Genomic DNA, 25,201 nt, shown 5'->3' on the forward strand with positions numbered 1-25,201 from the left:
CATGATTGACTCTTTAGTGGAAGATACGACACTTCTGACCTCATCCTCTGACCCTCTAGAGACGTGTCTGGCCCACTCCCATGATTTTGATGATGACATGATTAGGGAGACGTGTGCCTTGCTTGATACTACACCGGTACTTAAAGTTAACCAATGGAGGCCACAATTTGAAGAGTTGCCCCAAACTGATGTAGTGCCTCTACCGTCTAACCTCAAGCCGCTGAAGCTTGACCTAAAACCTTTGCCCTTTGATTTGAAATATACCTATTTAGTTCAAGATGAGACATACCCGGTGGTAATCTCTGCCCACCTGGAGAAAGAACAAGAGAGTATGCTCATATCTACTCTCATTGAGCATAAGGGAGCCTTTGGATGGACGATAGCGGACCTCAAGGGAATTAACCCCTCGATTTGTACTCACCGCATTTATCTTGAGGATAATGCTAAGACCGAACAGCAATCACAACATAGACTAAATCCAAACATGAGGGAAGTGGTTAAGGCCGAGGTTCTTAAACTATTAGATGTGTGTATTATATACCCCATATCCGATAGTCAATGGGTGAGTCTAACTCAGGTGGTTCCTAAGAAGTCCGGGATTACCATCGTAGCCAATGCTAATAATGAACTCGTGCCAACTAGAGTTACTACTGGTTGGAGAATGTGCATTGACTACAGGAAGCTAAATACCGTCACGAGGAAGGACCAATTTTCTTTGCCCTTCATTGATCAAATCATGGAAAGGCTAGCTGGTCATTCCTATTACTGTTTCCTTGACGGGTATTTGGGCTACAATCAGATTGAAATCGCCCCTGAGGACCAGGAAAAGACTACATTTACATGTCCTTATGGCACCTTTGCCTACAGAAGGATACCATTCGGATTATGTAATGCCCCTGTCACCTTTCAGCGATGTATGATGAGTATCTTTTCTGACATAGTGGGAAAATATTTAGAGGTCTTCATGGACGATTTCTCTGTTTTCGGTTCATCTTTCAGCGAGTGCTTAGAGAGTCTTAAATGTATGCTGAAAAGATGTGAAGAGAAGAACTTGATACTTAATTGGGAGAAGTGTCATTTCATGGTTCATAAGGGAATTGTCCTTATACATATTATCTCGTCCAAAAGAATCGAGGTGGATAAGGCAAAAATCGATCTTATCTCTAACCTACCTCCACCCAAGAACATCAGAGATGTGCGATCCTTCTTAGGACACACAAGGTTTTACAGACGATTCATAAAGGACTTTAGTCTCCTCTCTCGTCTCTTATGTAATTTTCTGCAAAAGGATGCACCATACGAGTGGACTGAGCAATGCCAGGAAGCTTTCACCAAGCTTAAGGGCATGTTAACCACTGCACCCATCATGCAGCCACTCGATTGGAGCCTTCCTTTTGAGCTTATGTGCGACGCTTCTGATTATGCTCTTGGGGCGGTTCTAGGCCAGAGAAAAGATAATCATTCATTACGCAAGTAGAACTTTAAATTCTGCCCAGGTGAACTACTCGATTACGGAAAAGGAACTCTTAGCCGTATTGTTCGCCTTGGACAAATTTAGGTCCTACTTGATCGGATCCAAGATCATTATCTACACAGATCATGCAGCACTTAAGTATCTTCTTTCTAAGAATGATTCTAAGCCTCATTTAATACGATGGATCCTTCTACTCCAAGAATTTGATTTGAAAATTAAAGATAAAAAGGGAGTAAAGAACGTAGTGGCCGATCACCTTTTTCGCCTTAATACCTCTGATTCCCTTGAGGCGACACATATCAATGATATGTTCCCTGATGAACAACTGTTCAGAGGCTCCCATTCTCCTTGGTTCGCTGATATTGCTAATTATCTTGCCACAGGTTCCATACCGACACAGTGGACTACGTAAGATAAGAAGAAAATTTTCACCGAGGTGCGTAACTTTTTCTGGGATGATCCTTATTTATTTAAATATTGCCCAGACCAAATCCTAAGGAGATATGTACCAGACGATGAGCATCAAAGCGTCATCTCCTTCTGTAACTCACAGGCCTGTGGTGGTCACTTTTCTGCTAAAAAGACCACAGCCAAGATTCTGCAGTGTGGCTTTTACTGGCCCACTATGTTTAGGGACACTCATGAGTTTTGTAAAGCTTGTGAGTGTTGTCAGAAATTGGGAGTATTGTCCCGTCGAAATATGATGCCTTTGAATCCCATTCTTATCATTGAAGCATTTGATTGCTGGGGCATCGATTTCATGGGACCATTCCATCAATCGTTTGGAAATCTGTATATTTTGCTCGCCGTGGATTATGTCACTAAATGGGTTGAAGCGATTCCGTGTCGAACTAATGACCATCGCACGGTCATTAAATTCTTAAAAAAAACATCATTTCTCGATTCGGAACGCCTCGAGCCATCATTAGTGATGGGGGCTCACACTTTTGTAATAAACCATTTGAGAGCTTAATGAAGAAATACGGTATCTCTCATAAGGTGAGCACCCCGTACCACCCACAGACAAGTGGGCAAGCTGAGATTTCTAATAGGGAAATTAAACACATTTTGGAGAAAATGGTTAACCCTGATCGTAAGGATTGGTCAATCCAATTAACCGATGCCTTATGGGCATACCGTACTGCCTTTAAAATCCCTATTAGAATGTCTCCCTTTAGACTTGTCTATGGGAAAGCTTGTCACTTGCCTGTGGAGCTGAAACATAAAGCGTACTGGGCGATCAAAAATCTTAATTTCAATCTGGACAACGCTGGCTCGTTACGTAAACTTCAATTGAATGAACTTGAGGAAATCCGGAATGATGCGTACGATAATTCGAGAATTTATAAGGACAAGATGAAAGCATTTCATGACCAACACATTTTGCGAAAATCATTCATGCCTGGTCAGAAGATCCTTTTGTACAATTCTCGATTACATCTCTTTCCGGGTAAGCTTCGATCTCGTTGGACCGGCCCTTACATTGTTGTTACTGTTTTTCCTCATGGGGCCGTTGAGATAAGAGATCCCGACAATGGCAAGGAGTTTAAAGTCAATGGACATCGATTGAAACCATTTGTCGAGAAATTTGATTCAGAGGACATGTCATGCCCCTGACTGCTCCTGTTTACCAGGATTGATCTCCTAGTCTGATGGAGGTATAGGTAGGTTTATCGCTTTCATAGGACTAGGGTAGTTGCTTTATTTGTCTGGCTGAAGACGGTAAACTTAGCGCTCCTGGGAGGCAACCCAGCTCTTCATTTCATTTCGTTTTTATCATTAGTTAGTTCAATGCTTATGGGTAACATTACTGCAAACCCTCACGAGACTACAACTCGTCCACTAGGGGCAACCTAGGGGTTTAAAGGCTTGTTGCACACGCTAAATGCAATCGAGAGCACCTACGAAAGTGGTATAGGTAGGATTTTATTTTTGTTATTTTTATGTTGCCTTCTCTCTCGTGCTGACCGACGCCCATGTTGCGATCTCTTGAAAAGTGTCTCTCGATTCATCATCCAGGTACTATCTTCCCATCACTTCATATTTATTTTTCGTTGTCCCAAGTACATTGCATGCTCATATCTTTTACATTGAGGACAATGTGGATTTTAGGTTGGGGGTGGGAGATTAGGTGACCTAATCAGCATTTTCTTGGTCTTGAACAAAAAATTTGTGGAATTATTATTTTTTTTTAAAAAAATTTCTAAGATTGCTGATGAATTCGAAATGATTTTGACGGTCATCTAGGGCACTTAGAATTTCAAGATGCGTGATGTTGGTACTTTATGACTCTTGGATTCAGTTATCTATTAGATTTCACAGTTAAATTTAAATTGTTAGTCCATGGTTAGAGGTTTTAAACATTGATTGAGTCATGATTTCACATGTCACATTTCGCTTACACATTAAGATTTCAGTTTGATACTGAAGGGTTAATTTGGTGATCAGTAAGCATGGAAGGAACCATCTTGAAAAATTGCCCGTCATGATCAATTGAAAGGAAAAGATACCGTTGAAAGAGGTTAGGCAAGGACTCTTCACTATAGGTTTGCTCCCTGTACGTGTGGATTTCATTCATACGGATAATACGTAAAAAGGTTTGAGTACGCAGTCTTCACCATAGGTTTGCTCCCTATAGGTGAGGATTTGTTTTGGTATTACTTTTAATGGAAAAAAAAAATCAAAAGCTGAAGGAATGAAAAGATGATCTTCGAGGCAAGTTTTGGTTATCATGGACTCTCTTGCTGGTTACCAATGATATCCTGAAACAGAGAGTTGCGTATTAATGTTGAAAGCCGAGATTACACTATACACCTGTGGAACTCAGTGTTTAGGATTGTTCTAATTGAGGGACTAATACTTTGAAATTGATTATGAAGTTTACCATGTGTTTGAGTTTAGGAGAGAGTAAGGCCCAACATTCATGCAACATAACAGTCTCGTATCTGAATTATTTTGCAAAAGTTACTCGAGTTCATACGAATTGTCCTGGAATTCTCAACTTATTTTCGCATATTTTGCTCGGGACTAGCAAAATGCTGGTTGGGGGTTGTGTTGAGGGTCAAATATTGCATATTAGACCCCATTGATTGCATGGATTTACGATTATGATATTGCTTAACGGCCTGAATTAATCGTGTTTGTAATGCAGGGTGTGTTTACGAGCTTGAATGAGAAATGATACTAAAAGCAGGGATTTAATGCTCAGACATCACCAAGGCATTGGACGGGAACAATATTGAGGTTTTACGCACCAGAGATCGGAGAATTCCAGCCACTCATCCTAAATGGGCCTGAAAAGTATCCAAATGTCAAGATCACAGGGTTTCCACCATCTGTTCAGCTCGAAACTTCATACATGTGATGGGGATCATAAATTAACCGTACATATTAAATTTCAGTCATTGAAGATCTCAGAAAGTGGGCCAACGGATAGATCAGTCCATTAATCTCCAATTTTAGGCCCACCTATAATCTGGATATTCTTCTAAATTGTCCTCAATGGTTTAAATAATATGATAGAAGGGATGGACGGATCAGATCTCTCACGAGTATCACAGTGAGGCCCCCCTTGAGTGACATGTGCAAAGTGCACATGTACACTAGCTGTGCATCGGACCAGCCGGGCTGGTCAAAGTCAGTGTGATCGACCTTTCTTCCTAAAAACGGGATTCGCCAGCGTCCGTGTAACGGACGGACTTTGTCTGTCGCACAGAAGATGGTGGGCCCCACACAGCAGTCATTTGAAGGATCCGAATCGTTTATGAGACTCACACCGCCCATCTCACTCAGGCCTAGGTGGATAAATTTCAAAAGACACCGGAGATCAGTTTTCGATCGTTAAAACGGACGACGGACGATGGAACAAAGATCACGGGGGTCACACCGAAACAGACTCAAAATCAGCCATTCCAGACCGAAATTGCGAGGGAAATAAAATGAACGGAGTGGATTGTCCGTAGAAATCAGATAATGGGCCCCACCGAGAGTCCAGCGCCCGCTGTTTCGAGCTTTGTTTACGCAGTCTGCGCGCGCCCGGCCAATCTGGGCCATTCTGCTGTCATAGAAATGGTCGGTCCGTCCATCTAGACCATCCAAATGTTCTTAACGTGAGACCGTCCATATCCAAGTCGACTGAACGCCTCAGATCTCGTATGTGTGGCTGTGATGTTCAGTCCAAAAGGCAAGTCGGTGCTGCGATTCCATGGTTGCGCACGCTGCTGCGTAAGAACCCCACCAACAGCAGCAACATCAAGATCCTTCCAGCCGACTTCTCCAGGGCTGGATAGCTATAAGAAAGAGGGAGAGAACGGGAGGAAGGGGGAGATTGGTTTTTGCTTTTGGACGATTGCAAGGGAGAGCTGAACGTGGAGCTGGACGTGGAGAGTATTATCTGTTTTTTTTCTTTTTCTTTTCTTCTTCTTCTTTTGTTTATTTCGAATTTAGCCTCATCATGTCTTTTCTAGGCTAACCCTCTTAGCTAGGGCTAAGAGGTGAAGCTTGTGGCGTGATGGGAGTACTCCTATGACTTTGATTCATGTTAAACTGATTTTGATGATAGTTGATTTCATGGAATACTTTCAAGTTTTTAATGATTTATTGTGACTTAAATTACAATATATTTGCGATGACTTTGAGTATGTCCATTCCCTTATTGTGACTATGCAGTTAGGAAACCCTGTTGTTCACCATTGCCCCTTGGACATGGTTGGATGACGGAACTCTTCCTGACATTCATACATCACTCAGATTGGCTGTGAATTGGTTTGATTTTGTTGTTTGCTTTGTCTCATGGGCATGGTTTTGTGATGGAATCAACTCTAATTTACACCTGTCTGATCTCGTGAAAACTAGATCAAGTAAGTTCAGTTTAATTTCCATAATTCTTGATGCAGGCATAAGATCTCCCTGATCTCTACAAGTGGATCTTCTGAATCCCTAGTTTCCTTCCTCTGAATTCCTTAAGTTTTAGATTAATCTCTCACCATTATTCATCACTTTATATTGGATTTAGATTTCATCTTAGGCTAGTCCTATTTCTACCTAGTTTCAGGTAACGTACAAGTATCAGTCCCTTGGGATTCGACCTCGGTCTTACCGAGTTTATTACTACATCACAACCCTATAGTTGGGGAGTGAACATGTTTCCTATAATGTGCCAACACGAGAGTTGGATCTTTCTCATTTTTAGGCTCATCACTTAAAATAAAATGAAAAAAACGAATAAAAGATATGAATAAAATAAATACATGACATAACATGTTAATGACTACTTACAGCGTCAATAGCAATCGCGTCCGGACTATTGATATTTTTTTTTTCGGGCATCCCCAGTCCCAAGGAATTCCAATCATGTAACGGTTTGCAAAATTTGGAAAAAGCACCGATCCTTCAGCCAGACCTGATCGGACGCGGAGTGCGTCCTACCCCGCCGGTCTGTAGCCACAAACGGGCAGATCTGTGGCGGGCCGATCATGATGTATCTTTTTATCCACGCTGTCTATCCCATCTCTCACGTTACTTTTAGGTATGTACACAAAATTGTGACAGATCCAACGCTCAGCTAGAATACACCAAATAATAAGCTCGGATTGTGGTGTGGTCCGCTTAGCATTTGGTCTGCCTCATTTTTCTACCTATTTTCAAAATTAATCTGAGAGAAGGGATAGACAGTGTGGATGAACAGATATATCACAGTGGGCCCACCCATAGAACTGCCTGTGAGACTGGCGGGGGTAGGACGCAATCCCCTTAGAGGGATTTCACCACCTATGGGTACTCAAACCCTTGACAGGTGTTGAAACTCCTGGGAGTCTAACACCGGAGCAAGAGTAAGGATCTCCGGAATTATGTTATCGCAATAGCAATGTAATGCCGTTGTATTAAAAACAAAATTCTGCATAAGCAATGCCCTTGTTTTGTTATCCACGATGGCGGCGATTCCTATATGGGACCCAAGTGGATAAGATAAACCCGGGGTATGGATTAAAGTAACAGCAGAAATAGCTTTCCGTACATTGTAGGCCCTTTTTTGAACGGTTGCAAACGACTGCGATCATGTGCAATCCACGGTGGACCATGCGCAAAAAGATGAAACTTCCCCACCGACTAAATGAGTCATTTCTCCATCGCACGTGATGATTATGGCAAGCATTCGAACACTGAGCTTGGGCCCACGGACAAGATCGCCAGTTTGGCCGGCCAATCATTACCTGAGCCCGTTGTTTGTGAAAACAGACGATCGCATAGGGACTTCGTGACCCCTCCAGTACGAACGTGGGTACTGATCAATACTTTGTAGACCCATCATAATGTATGTGTTTCATCCACGCCATCCATCTATTTTTCCAGCTCATTTTAGGACATGAGCCCAAACCTGAGGCAGATCTAAATCTAAAGTGGACCACACAGATTAATAGGGACGGCGATATGGAGTCCATCACATACAGTGGTCGACCTGTGGCACGGTACCATAGTTCCCCAAGCTTGATGCTTGTGTGGGAGAATGGTAGGAACTACCGTGACTGTAAGCCCTGTTGAAAATCAGGCTGATCCGTTTACTAGTAGGCCATACCTGTTGTTGAGTCAAACCGTCGGTTACAAGTCCAATCGATGCGGACAACTGTCTGGTTTTTGTCTCAGGTGATCGGACGCGGATTGTGTCCTACTCCCGCCCGGACGGTAATCCGTTCAGGCAGGGCTCTGTGGGGCCCACCGTTATGTAAGTGTTTTATCCACGCCGTTCATTGTTTTTATCAGATCATTTTAAAATGTGAGCCAAAATGTGAGGCAGGTACCAGTCTTAAGTGGACCACAAAGTGGGGATTGAACGTCCACCATTCAAAAATTCTTGGGAACTAGAGAAGTTTTGGATAAGCTAATATTTGTGTTTTCACTTCATCCACGTCTACATGACCTTATGAATAGTTTGGATCGTAAACAAACATTACTGTTGCCCTCAGAAAGGTTTCAACGGTAGGTGTCATTATCAATGCAGCTTCCTTTGGTGTGATCCATTGGAGCTTTGGACCTGTCTCATTTTTAGGATCATACCTTAAAATGATCTGAGAAAATCGATGAACGGCATGAATAAAACACTTACATAACGGTGGGCCCCACCATCCGGGCAGGGGTAGGACGCAATCCGCGTCCTGATATGTTAGACGAGGGACTCGGATTGCGTGGTCTAGCACACGGCACCAGCGTCCATGTTGTGTGGTGCTGTAAAACTCTGTCGGCCTCGCAATGATGTATGTGTTTTATCCACACCGTCCATTTATTTTGGCCCCTTATTTTATTTCCAAATCTCAAATGGACAACACGACAAGAAATAGTGTAATTGAACACCCACTGTTAAAAACTCCTTGGGTCTGTGCAAGCTAATTAATAGGTTGGATGGTAAATAAAGATTACAGTAGGTCTTAGGATATTTTTAACTGTGGTCGTTCAATTATCACTATTTATTGTGGTGTGGTCCATCTGATATTTGAACCTACTTCATTTTGGGACACATGCCCTGCAATGAAGAGGCAAAATGGATAGACAGCGTGGATAAAACAAACAAGTCACGGTAGGGCCCACAGAGGTTTTCCAGCACCCTACAGCACCTATCAATCCGAGTCCGTTGGGGAGAAAGATGGTGCGGTGCCGGTTGTTATCTTCCCTTGCCTGGGACCGGAACCGGAATCGTCTAGAACATGTTTTGCGCAGCGTGTAGAATACCGAAGCTCTATGGGTCAACCATACTCTATATGTATGATCCATTCCGTCCATCATGTTAGAATAATTATATAGACCGTATAAAAAAAAAAAAAAAACAGAAGCATGATTTAAACTCATATGAGCCACACTAAGAGAAAAAAAAATTATAAAATTGCTAGTAAACCTGCTAAGTTCAGACGGTGTGTCCAGCTTGAGTTTCATATCAGAGTCTTTATCCTGGTGAGTTACACCTGATTAACGGGTTAGATGAAAGATATCCACACAGAGACTTATGGTTGGCATCTCATCCCCATTGTTCCATATGGTGTGGTCCATCTAATTTGTGAATTTAGCTGATTTTTAGAAATAGCACGTAACATGGGCGATTGAACCTGATAGACGGTGTGGATTTTCATATATACAACATGGTGGGCCCCGGAGACTTTAAACGTTTTAGGGTGTTGTAGAGAATTGCTGTCCGGTTGCCTGTACGTGATCAGTTCTCTGCCAACCGCTGAAAGTTCAACACGAATACGTGTCCATCAGCGTGCTCATGGTGGGCCCCAAGCCCAAAGGATTACTGGAAGCTGGTTGCGTGCTTTGCCACACATCACCGACTTCCCTGGTGGGTTGGCGCCACCCAATTTTGTGGGCCTCATCATGATGGACGTGTTATTTCCATACCGTCCATCAATTTTTCCGTATCAGGAAATGGCTCAAAAATAACACAGATCCAATGCTCAAGTGGACCACACCATAGAAAGCAGCGGAGATTGATCGTCTACCTTTGTGATATTTACTTTTCCCTTCATCCAAGTCTTTGTTACATCATGAACGGTTAGGATGGAAAATATGAGCCCGTGAAGGTTTTAACGGTGGAGGTCATTATCAAAACTGCTTTCTGTAGTGGTCTACTTAAGATTTGGATCTACCTAATTTTTGGCTCGTTCACTGAAATAATCTAGAAAAATGGATGGACGGTGTGGATATAACACATGCACCATGGTGGGCCATAGAATTTGGTGACGTAAACACACCACGGAGCTCGGTGGTGTCTAGTACACCACGCAATTAGCTTTGGTCAAATAAGAGAAACGTAATGCTCTCTCTCTCTAGCCGCCTTATACATATAAGAACCGGAGATATTGAAGTTTTTCCTCCTTTCAACGTTGTCGCAGTTTTTTGAAAAAAGGAGGAGAAGAAAACAACCCCTCCATTGCTCTCCGGATCGGAGGTAGAATCCTTCGTTAATGTCGACAGACGCTTCCGAGCAAATCGTCTCAGACGCTGGAAACTACCGATACGTGAAGATGCATTCCGAGCCGTTGCCGATGGAGTCGTCTTCTCATTCGTTCCGACTGGGGTCTGAACCCGCTTGGGTCTTCGATGAATTGCCCAAGGCTACGATCGTCTCCGTCTCCCGCCCCGATGTCAGTGACATCAGCCCCTTGCTTCTCTCCTACACCATCCAGTTCAAGTACAAACAGGTACGCAGGAATCCATTCCTTAGTCTAATGATCTGTTCTTCTCGGGACGTTGTTTTGATTTTTTTGTGGCATTGGATTTTGATCTCTTTTATTATAATTTGGAATTCGATTTTAAAGATTTTTCGCTCTTTAGATATGGAAACAGATGAATTTTTGTTTGTTTGTTTTTTTTTTTGTTTTTTTTTCTTAAATGATCACTGCACTACAATAAGTAACATGGTAAATTCATCATATTGAATCAAAATAATTAAAGTTGAATTTGTTTTCAGTTATTGTCCTTCAATTTAGTTATGTGGTTGATTAAACCCCATGAAGAATCGAACTTCTCTGTAAGAAATTTAATGAAACTGGTTTATCTTTCCCCGAACATATAGGCTGTGTTTGGATGTACAAGTGAATTGAAAATTTGAAAACTTAGTTTGATCAATAGAAAATGAGGAAGTAGATCTCAAATGGCTGTTACATGCTTTTTCAGTCCAATTTGAAAAGTGTAATCGCAATTCTGAACCTAGCCCCTCAATTTGAATGCTAAGGTAACCATGATTTTGCTGTTTCCACTTTATTAGATTAACAATGTTAATTTGATTTGTTATTGCATCCAAATTTGGATGCGAACTGTGCTGAAAGTGTAATTCATTCTATTTGTTGTAGAGGAAATGACCAATTTGGGGCCCCACTGTTTTAATTCAAAATGGCACCCAAACCCCTAATTTCCAATTCCATGCGTTTTAGTATTTGTTGATTACAATTTGGGGGAGAGTTCCTTAGTATGAATGGAATCCACAAGGCTATATTCTAGTTGAACATCCAAACCCGACCTTAAGTGGTTGTTGTGGATGAGAAGAAATGCTTTCTTGCAATGAGCAAAGAACAAGAAACCCAAAAAAAAAAAAAAAAAAAAAAAAAAAAAAAGAAAAAAGAAAGAAAAGTAATGATAAACTACAAATTTGTCCACTTTCTCCTTTATCGTGCTATCAATGAATAACCGAGAGAACAACCATCCATCCTCCTCTCTCTGCCTTGCAACCAGGAGAAGCTTGGGGATAAACCATCTTGCCTTTTGTCTTTGCCTTGCGAAAACAGAAGATCCATCTTGTGCAAAAGCCCTCTCGTAATGCAAACCCCAAAAGGGATGCAAATTGATGAAAGAAAATAACAAAGTGATTGTGGGAAAGAACCCAATAATCCTCTAGCCTAGTGCCAAAATCTTCTACCGAATAAAATTAAAGAAAGAAACATGAAAACTGATTTTTTATTCCATAATCATAATAATAGTAATGCATTACACTTCCATAACATTTTATATAGGCTTTAAACCAAATGGTGAATCCCTAATAATAGAAAATGACCAAATTGCCCCTAAATCCTGTCACTACCACATGGGCCTTATGAAAATGGGCCACAACTCACCCAAACAATGCCAGTATTGCACGATCTTGTGATGCAAGCCCATGGCCCACAGAAGGGTCCAACATGTTTGGACTGCTTATTTATAGGTTTGGGGCCTAAATGTCAAAAATTGCAATTTTCTATTTGTAGGAGATATGGGGAGATGTGATTGAAGATGGGGGATTGAGTCAAAGATGTGATTGAAGATTTTGAGGATTATTTTCTAGATTAGCTTTTACTATTGTTAGGCCTATTACCATCTTAGGTAAGTTTGATTCAAAACCAATCTCTTATTATCATTAAAGGTTCATTTAGGGTCTATAAAAGGGGGGTGGTGTAGGAGGTAGGCATTCAGAATTTTCCTAGTATGAGTTTTCTTAACTATTATTGGAAGAAGCTTGAGATCATCAATAAAGTTATTTCTCCCCCTCTACTCAAATATTCTTGTGAGTGTATTCTTGTCCATTTCTTTGCAATTTGGGTGTTGAGATCTCATTGATTTGATAACCAGGTTGTACCATTTTGGTATCAGAGTAGATGATCATTGGGGGATTTTCAACTTTACATCATCTCCCAATGCCTTCGAAGGGAGTGACACAAGAAGAGTTTGTGCAAGTAATCCAATTGATTTGTGGCAAAGCGGGTAGATCAACTCATGCAACTAGTAGGCAATCTCACTAATCAAGGGGGAGAGCTTTAGCGTGGAGGGAATTCAAAGACTGAAGTTGAAGCACGTGGACACATAGGGAAAGGTCCCCACTAAGGTCCTAACTAACAACAGGCGACCTCGGCTTGTGAATGCACCAATGATCGAATCTTTCAATCGTTGGAACGTAACAAAGAACCCAAAATCAAGGTAGAAATTTCATAATTCCACCATTGGTTGCATGTTAACATCTTTATCGGGTGGCTAAGTAAGATGGAAAAGGAGTTCGAGTACAAGGAAATCGTGGACAATTGGAAGGTTAAGTTAGTAACTATGAAGTTTTCTTGTCACACTTAGCATGGTGGGACAATATGCAAGATGAACGAATTTGTCAAGGTAAGGAGAAAGTAAATTCTTGGGAAATGATGAAAAAGTTCAAAAGGAAGTTCCTAACCGCAACTTATGCCTATAGCCTTTATCAAAGACGTCAAAATCTATGTTAAGGGAACAAATCAACAAATGAATACACCGAGGAGTTCCTTATGTTGACATCGCAGGCAAGGTTTCATGAGTATGAAGGCCGAAAGATTTTAAGGTATCTTAATGATCTTAAACCAGACATCATAAATGAATTGACTTTCAAAGATGTATTTAAGATGTCCGATGCATGCACACTTGTATTAAAAGCCGAAGAGATAATTAATTGAGGACTTGGGAGACGATTTGGTGCCCCACGAGGACCGTCTTCAACGATATGGTGACAAGCTAACTTCCCACGTGAGACCATAGGACCTCCCATAGGTCTAGGGATGATGGGCCAATGTCCAACAATAAGACCAAACCCCAACCCGAAGGGAGGTGGTTATGGACAAGGGGCTAATGCACCTAAGATGAGGCAAAACAATACTCATTTCATGTGCTTTAAGTGTGGGCAATTGAAACATCTTCTTTCCACTATGTTGAGCATCAATGCACATGTAAATTTGGCTGAGAAATGAGAATATGTTGAACACATTCCCGACCACATACAAGTGAAAGCCGAAGATTATATAAAATATGACAAACATGCACATGAGGATATGCATATTAATAATATTTTTCAATCTAATAAAAAAGAAAAAAGGATAGGGTGCATAGTGGAAAAGATGTAGTGGATGTGTATGGTGGTAGGGGTGAGTCGTTTGTTATCCAACAGACTATGCTATAAACGCCTTAATTAATGAGGGGAAATGGTTGCGACACAATACCTTTTGCAACACTTGCACTTCTGGTGGGAAGAACTGCACATTTTTGGTAAACATGGGAAGCAATGAGAACATTGTCTTGTAAGAAATGGTGAATAAATTAAAACTCGAAGAACATAAGCATCCATGCCCATAACAAATTCGTTGGTTCAAGAAAGGGAGAGAAGTTTCTGTTAACCTTGGTACTTAGTTTCCTTCTTTATTGGATCTAAGTAGAAGGATGACGCATGTTGTGTGTGACGTAGTCTCCATGGATGCATGCCATATTTTGTTAGGTAGACCATGGTTGTGGGACCGAGATATGGTGCATTTGACTCGGGCTCACAATATATATATTTAGTACCATGGAAAAATGTCTAACATGCAAGATGAAGTCACTGTTGATATGGATAGATAACTCCTGAAGAAGAAGGAAGAAGTTGAACAAGTGTTATGCATGAAGACTGCTGACACTTGATGGGGTCAATAATACTTGGGGAATGGAAGAACAAGTCCTATTTTGAATGCACATGGATTACGGGACGACGAATTAAAACAATTGAATCAAAACATCTACTAGTATGAAGTGTCCAACTTGCTAGAGTTGATTTCTTTCCAAACCGGGAGGGGGGAGGGAATAATGCAGGCTCATGGCCCCGTAAGGCTTAACATGTGCTGATTTTGGACTGTTTTTTTTATAGACTTGAGACCTAAATATCAAGAACTACAATTTTCTATTTGTGGGAGATATGGGGGGATGTGATTGAGAATATGGGGGCTTATTTAAAGATGTGATTGAAGATTTTGAGGATCATTTCCTAGATGTGCTTTTACTATTATTAGGCTTATTGCCATCTTAGATAAAGTTGATTGATTTGAAATTAATCCCTTTGTTGGGAGGATTCTCATTAAATATTCATTTAGGGTCTATAAAGGGAGGGAGGCATTCAATTATCTTTTTTTTTGTGAGTTTTCTTAAGCATTGTAGGAAGAAAACTTGATATCAATAACATTGATTTTCCCTCTCTACTCAAATATTCTTATGAGTGTACTCTTGTTCATTTCTTTATGATTCAGGTGTCTATATCTTATTGACTCGATAATTGGGTTGCACCATCTAGGGCTTATTTGAAAGCTTACTTTTGTAGGCTATCAAACGGGACTAATTTTGTGTCATTTGGAAATCGTTTGGTGCCTAAAAGTGGACTGCAAAAAAAGTGGCGAAAATACAAAAGAGAATTTGTTAACTAAATTATGTCTCAAGCTCTTACTATATACTAATTAAATAAATAAAACCTATGAAATTAATGACTATATAATTGATCCCATGGCCCCATAATTTGATCATTGATCTCATCCAATTGATTATCAGATAGATGATTTGGTCCAGATCACCAATCGAGGCAATCAAAATGGTTGGATTGATAAGATCTTAGATCAACTGGCTTGTGTAGCCATATGGTTGCATCAATTCCCCCTGGCTTTGAAAAGAACTCGTCATCAAGCTTAAATTAGTGGTCTTAATCTCCTGCAAAGGTTCTCATTTGTAGGCCGTCTTCTTCAACTTCGTTGGCAGTTAATGGTGGCATCTTGTGCTTAATACGGTGTTGGAATACGTGCCATCTTTCTTTCGCTTCTTGGTGGTCCATGTTCTAAACGTCAATTGTGGCTCCTTCATAGTTGGCTTAAGATTTGTGGGCCTAGATTGATGTTGAGATAGCACCATGGTGATCATGACACTATCCATCTCTTCGATCATTGAATTGCCCATACTTGTTAATCCTTCAGTCTCGTCTACCCTATCATTCGATGGTTGATCATCCATTTTTATTGGCGCCTCCTTCGATCAAGTCAATCCATCAATAGGTGCATCCATTGATCCATTGAGCAAGCCAATAGTGGATTCCTTTTGAGTTGCGACACTTGCTTTAAATACATTGTTCTTAAGAACTCCACAAACAATGGATTGAAGTCCATAGTGCTTTTATTATTCAATCAAGGGCTTGAAGCAAGCTCTTACCGCCTCCTTGAATTCTTTTACAATATCTTCCTTGAACGCTTTGATCTCCTTCTTGAATTCCCACATATTCTCCTCCTGCGTCTCTTGAACATTCTTAGTTGTCTTTGATATTTCCATGCGATAGGATCCTTTTGAATAACTGACTTGTTGCCGCCATTTTCATAATATCATGAGGGGTGTTAAAAGGAATTACCATAAGACACATATGAAAGGTTGGTATGACTCGGGGTGTATGAAGGATATTCATGATCATCCAAATAACCCGGATAAGAATAATGTGTTGGATATGGATGGGCATGGGAGTCTGAATAGGGATAATCATATGAGGCATATGAACACCTTCCTATCTTGACATCTCTAAGAAAGAGAATGAAAGAACATATGCTGAACTTTAGGCTTGAGTTAGGGTGGGAAATTCGTCTAGACTCATCTTCATCCCCGACTTCTTACCCGGAGCCAAATTACACCTACAAGTTGAGGTCCATGCATCTTCTTCTCCCTTATCTTCTCTGTCGTTCCCTCCTTTACCACTTCCAGTATTCCTTTCCCTACTTTCTCCACCGAATATTTTGAAGTGTTCCCTGAAATCTCTTTACAACCCGAATCTTCCAATTCCTTTCTCCCTCTCGCTTTCCGCCACGATTCGAAATTTTCCTAGCCAAAAAATCCGAAACAATGAAAATCATTGAAAATATCAAATTTCTGTGATCAGTGCTGAAAATAAGTTTTATCAAACAGACCCTAAGTTTCCCAAATAAGGAAATTTTTTTGCTGCCAATTAATGCAAATCCCAATAGAGGATGCAAGTAGGTCAAAGAAAAGAAAGTTGAATGCTAACCCCCTCTCCAAATCTTTTTTATAGTAAAACCAAAGAAAAAAACGTGAGAACTGATTTTTTATTCATATTAACCATAATAATAACACTTCCATAACATAGCCTTATATAGGCTTAAAACCAAAAAGAGAATCCCTAATAATTGAAAATGACCAAACTTCCTCCAAAGGCCCGTTCGTTTCGCCAATTATCCCTATAATGTAAAAGAAATGTGTCATCATTACGATTTTACTACCGCCGAACCAAAGATGGGAATTGTCAGTCAAATGAAGATGTATTTAGGAGACAAGTAAAAGAATTTGTAATCATTGCATTTTTCATAGCTTAAATTGATGTAAAAATGCCATCATTCATCAAATTCATTGAGCAATGAAAACATTGTCTAGCTGGTGATGAGTAGTGAAAGGAATACCGGAAATAGTAAAGGATTGGATTTTGACCGGAGGCTGCTTGATATCTGTTCAGCGCATTCTCGCATTTGGTCAAGATGTTTTTGGTAGTAGCTAACAATTTCGAATCGTGGCGGAAAGCGAGAGGGAGAAAGGAATTGGAAGATTCGGGTTGTAAAGAGATTTCAGGGAACACTTCAAACATATTCAGTGGAGAAAGTAGGGAAAGGAATACTGGAATTGGTAAAGGAGGGAACGACAAAGAAGATAAGGGAGAAGAAGACGCATGGACCTCAACTTGTAGGTGCAATTTGGCTCCGGGTAAGAAGTTGGGGATGAAGATGAGTCTGGACGAATTTCCCACCCTTTCCATTTCCAGTTTCCTAGTGATCGGAAGTTGAGTGAAATTCAGGGCTTTGCCTTCATGCGTATGAGCTCGGAAGAGGAATTGGCCCGCAGAATAAAGCAGTTGCACGGGGAAAGCTTTGGCAACAAGAAATTGCCAATTCAGAGAGCTCGTTTCGGTCCGGAACTGAAGAACAGGGAGTGGGCATCCAGATCTCAGGCACCGACAATGTTAACCATGGATATGAAGTCGGCGGATGCGATAATGGTGCCCAGAAAAGAAATTGGAATCACTCATAATTACAAGGGTGATTGCAGCTCATTGTTTTAGGATGTGGTCGCCAAGAAAAATCGACTGTTTGATCTGGAGAAGGGGGGTGAAGGAATTGCAATGGAGAATAGGGGGGAGGCATATGGACATCGACCGAGAAGTTGAATGGGTCAATGGGGGTTCGGGTTAAACCGGAAGTTCTAGCTCAAGCCTGAGAAAACTTGAAGCACTCGTTGGTGGCAGAAATGATTACGAACTCCACCCTCCCTCAGGTGCCATATTGGCTAGAGGCCTGCTGCAGTTTATCTTCAATATTCCGCGAACCCAATCAGGCACTGCGATGTTTAGATTTCCTTATGTTCGAAGGTGAATATCGTCAAAGTTCTATCAGATACCACAAGCCCACAAAGAGGGGCCGGTAATTCATCGATGGGAGGATCTCTCTTTTAGGATCAGAGGAGGTTTGGTTCCTGTTCTAGGGTATCCCATTGGAGCTCTGATTCAAGGATTTCTTCGTAGCAACCGGCTCTTTCTTAGAGGAGGTGTTGGCCATTAATTCGTCCACAAAGGGTGGGGACAAGGTAGGAGTAGAATTTGTATTGGAAGGAAGAAAGGGGTCGATTGTCCTATATCAATTCCGGTGGCGGTGGGTGGCGTCCATCTCGAGCTCTGGATTTGGAAAGAGAACCGTGTTGGGAAAGCGATGAGATGGGGGGATGTTTGGACTAGCAAGGAGAACGATGCTCAGAGAGAACCATGGAAGGAGTTGAGGCCGTGATGACGGAGCACGTTGTGTTTGCTCTGGTGGAGCACCGAGTTTTATTGAGGATACGCGTCCCGTACACATAGGGTTTGTGAGGGGAGGGAGACTCTCTACAAGACACGTTAGGATCAGTGTCGTGAGGGAGCAGGGAATTGTTTTTCGGTCATCCCAAGCCTCCAAAAGGTGGGTGGCTCGAAAATCGAACCTATCCCGAACCTTCGTCATACGGTGACAAGTTGCATGGACCTAATAACAAAAGGCTTGAAGGTGGACATGCATTGATCAAAGAAGGGAGGATGCCTGATCTTCTGCCCAAGCGTGTTGATGTAGTCCACAACTTCAACGGTGAGGATGATTCCCAAAGTGAGATGAACGATCAGGATGCTCAGGAAGGGAATGTGGACGGGGGAGATGAATTCGATGCATCATTTGCTTAGGAGAGTGACCGAGAGGACACGGATGAGGATTGTAACAGCGAGGATGCCCCTGATGAGGTGCAACCAGTCAATGAAGGGCCACATGTTAATACTTGTGCGGGAGGTGGGTGTCCTTCCGGAAAATTGGTGGGCCCAAATTTGGAACTTCGGCTGACCTCGGGAATATAGGCGGAAGATGGGCCCAATCATCTCACACGTAAGGCAGGACTATCATTTACTAACATGGCTATTTCCCACATGTTCCCCCTTATATGGGGGATTGTTCCCGTCTTTGCTGAAGTTGAGAAGACTTTTTGCGGCGAAGCCATCGGTGAATGTCCAAGTAGTGGAGGAGATGGTAGGCTAATCCCTCCTATGGTTTCGAGCTCGGAGGAGGATCTGGGCAGACAAGCAGAGTCAAACAACGACTTCCCTCCTTCAGATGATCAACGGGCCATTGTTGTAGTCTCGGATGCAGATGCGAGTAATGGTGGCAAACTGCAACAAGACGATGCTTCAACGGGAGAAGAACTGCAATCTTCTGTTGCTAAATCCATCAAGGAATTCTTGAAAGATCCTTTGGTGGTCAACCCAACCCCTTGTATGGAAAAAAGAAGAAGAAGAAGAAGAAGAACGATGGGTTATCTTCCTCATAGAAGAAAATGGAAAGGGAAATAGTTTGTAGATTGCGATGCTTGGGTCATGACCGATTACAAAGGAATAACACAAGTGAGCCAAAGTCATTCTAGAAAGGGTGGGGGGCCTGATAGGTATGTCGTTTGGAGCCTGGGATGAGGATATTCACGTGTTTTTTGAGTTTTTCAAGGCTAGAGGAGCTTAATGGCAGCTGGATCTGCAGGTACTGAAGTCCAGAAAATCTCCCAAGGGATGGAGGGAACTCCTCAATCTTGAATCCTCCATTAATTATGATTCAAATGGAAAATCAAGCAATGGAAAGCGAGCAAGGCTGAGTAAAGTTAGTGCCCAGTGATCATTTTGTCCTGGAATGTGCAGGGGCTAGGGTGTATGTCTAAGAGGGCACAGGTGTGGAATTTGTGCAGAAAGTCGGATACCAAGCAAACATGCTTTGTCCATCGTCAATATGCCATTTAGGTGTCTCGAGAGGTCCACTCTCCTTGAGTGTATTCTGTCGGCACTGAACCTGCTTTGCAATCGGGGCCAAAGCATCTGCTGCTGCGTTACTTTCCCTATATATATGAGTTTTTCTATGATTTAGTGTAGAGAGTTCCTTTACACTAAAATGCATGGGCAGTAACAATAATTTTAAATGTGAAACTTCCAAATTCAGCCATGGTGTACTTTTTTTTTAACCAAATAAAATCACAGTGCTTACACATTCACTACAACAGAAATTCGAGTTGCTATACAAAACCGGTTGCTTCCCACTGTATTTATGATGTTGTTGGATCATTTTTCCATGAAAAACAAAGACAATTTGGTTGTTTTTAAGTATCATTTTTCAGCTACAATTGCTCTTCTGATCATTGAGTCTCAAATGAGTCATGAAATACCTGCACATTGAATTCAACTAATTGAGTGTTTCCATTCTTCAGTTCAGATGGCGTTTGGTGAAGAAAGCTCCACAAGTTTTCTTTTTGCATTTTGCATTGAAGAAACGTGCAATTATCGAGGAAATTCATGAGAAACAAGAACAGGTTTGTCTGTATAGTCTTGATGGCAGTCTCTTTTTTTGAGCTCATCTTTTATCATTTCTAATGTTGTGGGTTGTTAGTCTACATTGAAATTCATGATATTCTTTATTAATTTCTGATCTCCGACTGAGTTCTGAAGTTCTTTTCTTTCACCCTAAAGAATGTTGTGAACTACTGATGCATCTGGGCACACATTACCATCAAATGGATTCACTTTGATTGCAGGGTAGGATGTGAAACAGCCATCCTGTGGATATTTTTTTATTTTTATTTTTTCTTTTTTGGGAGGTTTGTTTCTTAAGAAATCTTTAGTAGGATCTTATGTGTCATTAAGTCATTAGTCGTTTTCTACTTGGGAATATCTTTTAAGATTTAGAATCTTTATAATTGTTATTTCCCTTTTGTAATTTGAATTTAGATGTCAATATTTTAGTGTAAACTTCTACATAATTCCGATCTGGCTATAGCACCTGTGGATGGTGAAGATGTGAAAAGAAGAAGAGAGAAGATGAGAGAGAGGGAGGGAGGTAGCAACGTGAGAGGCAAAGGGAGAGAGTTTGCTCATCTCCAAACCCTAACCATATCATTTATTTATAGCAGTGTTTTAAATAGTGTGTAGTGTGTAGCGTAGAGTTTGGTCCTCTATATGTGTATTGTAAGCTACACGATACTTAATAATTTTTTAATTAAAATAATAGAAAATATGATAAAATTTACAAAATGCATAATTCCTACGAGTGTTTTTTGCTGGGAATTTGGATCCTCAAGCACATATTCCTTGCAAAATCTCTCTGCCTCTTTGCCTTCTGACTCTAAGTGTGACCTCGTTTTTTATTTATTGAAACATTACAAATTCACAATATGGACCACAATTTTGATGGTCCAGATTGATCTAATGTAGTGCCACATGTGATGGGGATGAGTCATCACCATTTTAAACCAGGTGTTGAACTAACATGGAGGAAGCACTAAAAAAGGGAGGAGATTTTAGGCAGCGTATGCTACCTGCACTTCATGTTACACTACATGCGTTGTTGCTTACGCTATCAGGGAGCTATGCTACCTGCACTTCATGTTACACTACATGCGTTGTTGCTTACGCTATCAGGGAGCTATGCTACCTGCACTTCATGTTACACTACATGCGTTGTTGCTTACCCTATCAGGGAGCTATGCTACCTGCATACGCTACGTAGCATACACTATGAGCACTACTGAAAACATTGATTTATAGTATGTTGAAAACATGTCTAAACTATGTAGGTGGGCTTTGGGCCTTTTCATGAGTCGGGCCCAATGCCATTACATATTCATCTCTTGTGTATTCACTTATTCACCATGGTTCACAACTTATTCAACTCAACCCAGACGCATCCTCTCAACACCCCCCCTCAAGTTGGAGCATCCTAATGAGGCCCAACTTGGAACATAATCAAACCTAAGAAAGAGAAATTCTTGTCTAAAATTTAGGATATGATTTACATCTAAATTAGTAATGTCTAGATTTGAAAGATATCTTTAGATATTTATCTTTTGTATTTAAGCATATATAAATACCTCTAATGATATATGCATGGGGATTAAGTTGGTGAATGTCATAGAATAAAAGAAAGTGTGAGCTTAAGGAGAAAATATTTTCTCATAAGGGAAGAAAACCCTAATAATCAACCTCTTTGAATTTTGTGGTTTGTGCGAGAATACGTTCTTCCCTCTACATTCCCCCTTTTTTTTCTCACATCCATCCTACGTCAAGTATTAAGAATCAATGAACATTCAACATTTAATGAAGGTTCAGGGTCACTTATTGTATATTTAGGAAGGTGTCTAAGTTTCATAGAGTTGATGACTATTATGGAATAAGAGGAACTGTGAGCTTAGGGAGAAAATATTTTCTTGTAGGGGAAGAAAACCCTAAAAATCAACCTCTTTGAATTGTGTGGTTTGTGCGAGAATATGTTCTTCTCGTCTACTTTCGTTCTTTCACATCCATACTACAACTATTAAGAATAAATGAGCATTCAACATCTAATGAAGGTTCAGGGTCACTTGTATATTTATCAAGGTGTCTAAGTTTAATATATTTTCCTTGATACTCTGCATTGTAGGTTAAAGAATGGCTTCAAAACCTAGGGATAGGAGAGCACACAACAGCTGTACAAGATGATGATGAAGCTGATTATGACAATGTTCCTTCACATCATGAGGAAAGCTATTCATCCAGAAACAGGTGGCTTCAAATGTGGAATCTTTTTTTACCATAAGATTGTACTGTTTGATCACTTAAGTGGATCACTACACATCTTTTTTTTTTTAATGATAATTTCTAGACATTAAATACAGCCTTCTTTCTTAGAATGCTTGTATTTCTTAGAGTTGTTTCTTCTTGGTGCAGAAATGTCCCTTCTAGAGCCGCTTTACCGATCATTCGACCAGCAATAGGAAGACAACAATCTATTTCAGACAGAGCAAAAGTTGCAATGCAAGAGTACTTGAATCACTTTTTGGGAAATTTGGACATTGCAAATTCTCGTGAGGTCGCCTTCTTGCCCTTTGATAATTTCATATCCAAGTCTTAATTGCTAGTTCTGCGGTTATGAATAAGAATTAACCTTTTCCCTTATTCATACTCTTTTTATAATCTGTCTCCTCACTGAATTGATTTGGAGTCTCTTCTATATTACTTGGTATCTGCCCTAGAAAATTTTTATACCTTCCTATCCTCCTTTCCTGAAGTTGCACGTTGTTTACTGTCTTTTTCATATATCTAAATCACTTAGGAAAACTTAGGTTTCTCGTCATTTTCAGAAATTGAGCTGGTGCTGCTTTCTTATGCCCATATAAAATAGGTGGTCAGCATTATGTGGTAAACAGTAATTTGGGTTTTTTTTTTTTTTTTTTTAAAGTAATTGCATAAAGTGACGCTTGCATTTGCATTTTGGTTTCAGTCGCAATGACTTTATTTAGAAACTTGGTATTTCCCACCTTTTTTTGTTGGCCTAGCACCACTCACAATATGGCATCTTCTCTCTTCTCATAGTTTCTATGTGATGGTCCCAATAACTGTGAATTAGCTTTAAGTTATGCTTTACATGTGCATTTACCTTTATTCTTCACTGTTTATGCCTTTTCTTCATATGCTTATGACCCCTGCTTTATTTATTTATGAACTGTAGGTTTGCAAATTTTTGGAGGTTTCGAAGTTATCATTTTTGCCAGAGTATGGTCCTAAACTGAAAGAGGACTTTGTAATGGTGAAACACCTGCCAAAAATTGTGAAGGATGAAGATAAAAAATGTTGCACTTGCCACTGGTTTAGTTGTTGTAATGGAAATTGGCAGAAGGTAATGTTTTCTTCTCATTGAAAGCAATGATCTTACTCTCCAGGTACTAGATAGTCCAAAGGAAATCTCGTTGATGAAGCAAACCCAAAATGGTACAGAATGGCAGTGGAATTTTCCTATAAACTGTGTTTTTTAAAAAATAATAATTAAATTTTACTTAAATCTTGTTATCGAGAATGACTACCCCTAAATGAGGTTTAACTTGTTCATATTTGTATTAATAGCTCTTTTATTACCCCTTATATTGTTCCATGGCATATGAACTAGTTGACTAACTAGATGCTGTATCATAGGTATGGGCGGTACTGAAACCTGGGTTCTTGGCCTTGCTTGAAGATCCTTTCAACACCAGGCTTTTAGATATAATTGTATTTGATGTACTTCCATCTTCAGATGGAAATGGAGAAGGTAGACTTTCTCTAGCAAGAGAGATAAAGGAACATAATCCTCTACGTTACGGATTTAGGGTGAGCTTCTTTGTCTCCTTCATTTCCTTTTTTTGTTGTCAAAAGGTGAAATGTAATGGTGATCTTTTTTTTAAAAAACCCTGGCCTAAGAGTTTCAATTGCTTCTTTGTTCCATGTGGTGGATTATGGTAACATTATTACATATGTTGTTAGTCCCTGTACAGCAGACAAGAAATAAATAATCTTGGATTTGAAGCATTATTAAATAAAAACTATGCGTAACTAACAAAACTTTCACGTCCATAAGAAAAGAAGAAGAAAAAAGAGAAAGAAAAGGAAAATGCTAGTTTCTGCAAAAAATTACAAAATCATCATTGTTAAAGGAACTTGTCATATATAAGGATCTTTGTAGTAACTTCCCGCTGTTTATATTAATATCTACTTACATTAATGGACAAGTCCACTGGTAGTATTGCTTAAATATCTTACCTCCGCATTAGAGAAGATCATTTTCGGTTTTTTTTTTTTTTTTTTTGTGGAAATAAATTGAATCAGATAGAATAATAAGAATGCAGTATTTATAATAATATATTCGCCATTTTTTCTTTTCTTTTCTAAATGGCAACCTGAAATTCTGGTCCCTATACTCCTATTGTTAAGTTATAATTTAAATTTTGATGTAGAATATAGAAATTTATGCATTAAGCGTTCTATATAATAATATGAATGCAGTATTTATAATAATATATTCGCCATTTCATCTCTAAAATACCATGTCAATTTGTGTATCTAACTTGATTGCATGTGCTTAGTGGCTTAGC

The 25,201-nt window shown here is 40.2% G+C and overlaps 1 protein-coding gene across 4 annotated transcripts in view; it reads left to right on the forward strand.

The window, feature by feature from the left end:
• Window positions 1-10,323: 10,323 nt before the first annotated feature.
• The window catches only part of LOC131226011 (phospholipase D zeta 1-like), a 44,488-nt gene continuing 29,610 nt past the window's right edge, over window positions 10,324-25,201 (forward strand). For 3 of the 4 annotated variants that reach the window (XM_058221648.1, XM_058221650.1, XM_058221652.1), the window contains exons 1-6: window positions 10,324-10,662; window positions 20,534-20,635; window positions 22,738-22,859; window positions 23,025-23,166; window positions 23,806-23,973; window positions 24,267-24,440. In XM_058221648.1, the coding sequence (XP_058077631.1) occupies window positions 10,426-10,662; window positions 20,534-20,635; window positions 22,738-22,859; window positions 23,025-23,166; window positions 23,806-23,973; window positions 24,267-24,440 (945 nt within the window). In that variant the 5' untranslated portion in view covers window positions 10,324-10,425. Of the gene's footprint in view, window positions 10,663-12,562; window positions 12,908-20,533; window positions 20,636-22,737; window positions 22,860-23,024; window positions 23,167-23,805; window positions 23,974-24,266; window positions 24,441-25,201 lie in introns of all 4 variants that reach the window. The other variant, XM_058221651.1, reaches the window with a different exon arrangement.

This window comes from Magnolia sinica, chromosome 14, assembly GCF_029962835.1.
Source record: "Magnolia sinica isolate HGM2019 chromosome 14, MsV1, whole genome shotgun sequence".
NCBI classification, from domain to species: Eukaryota; Viridiplantae; Streptophyta; class Magnoliopsida; order Magnoliales; family Magnoliaceae; genus Magnolia; species Magnolia sinica.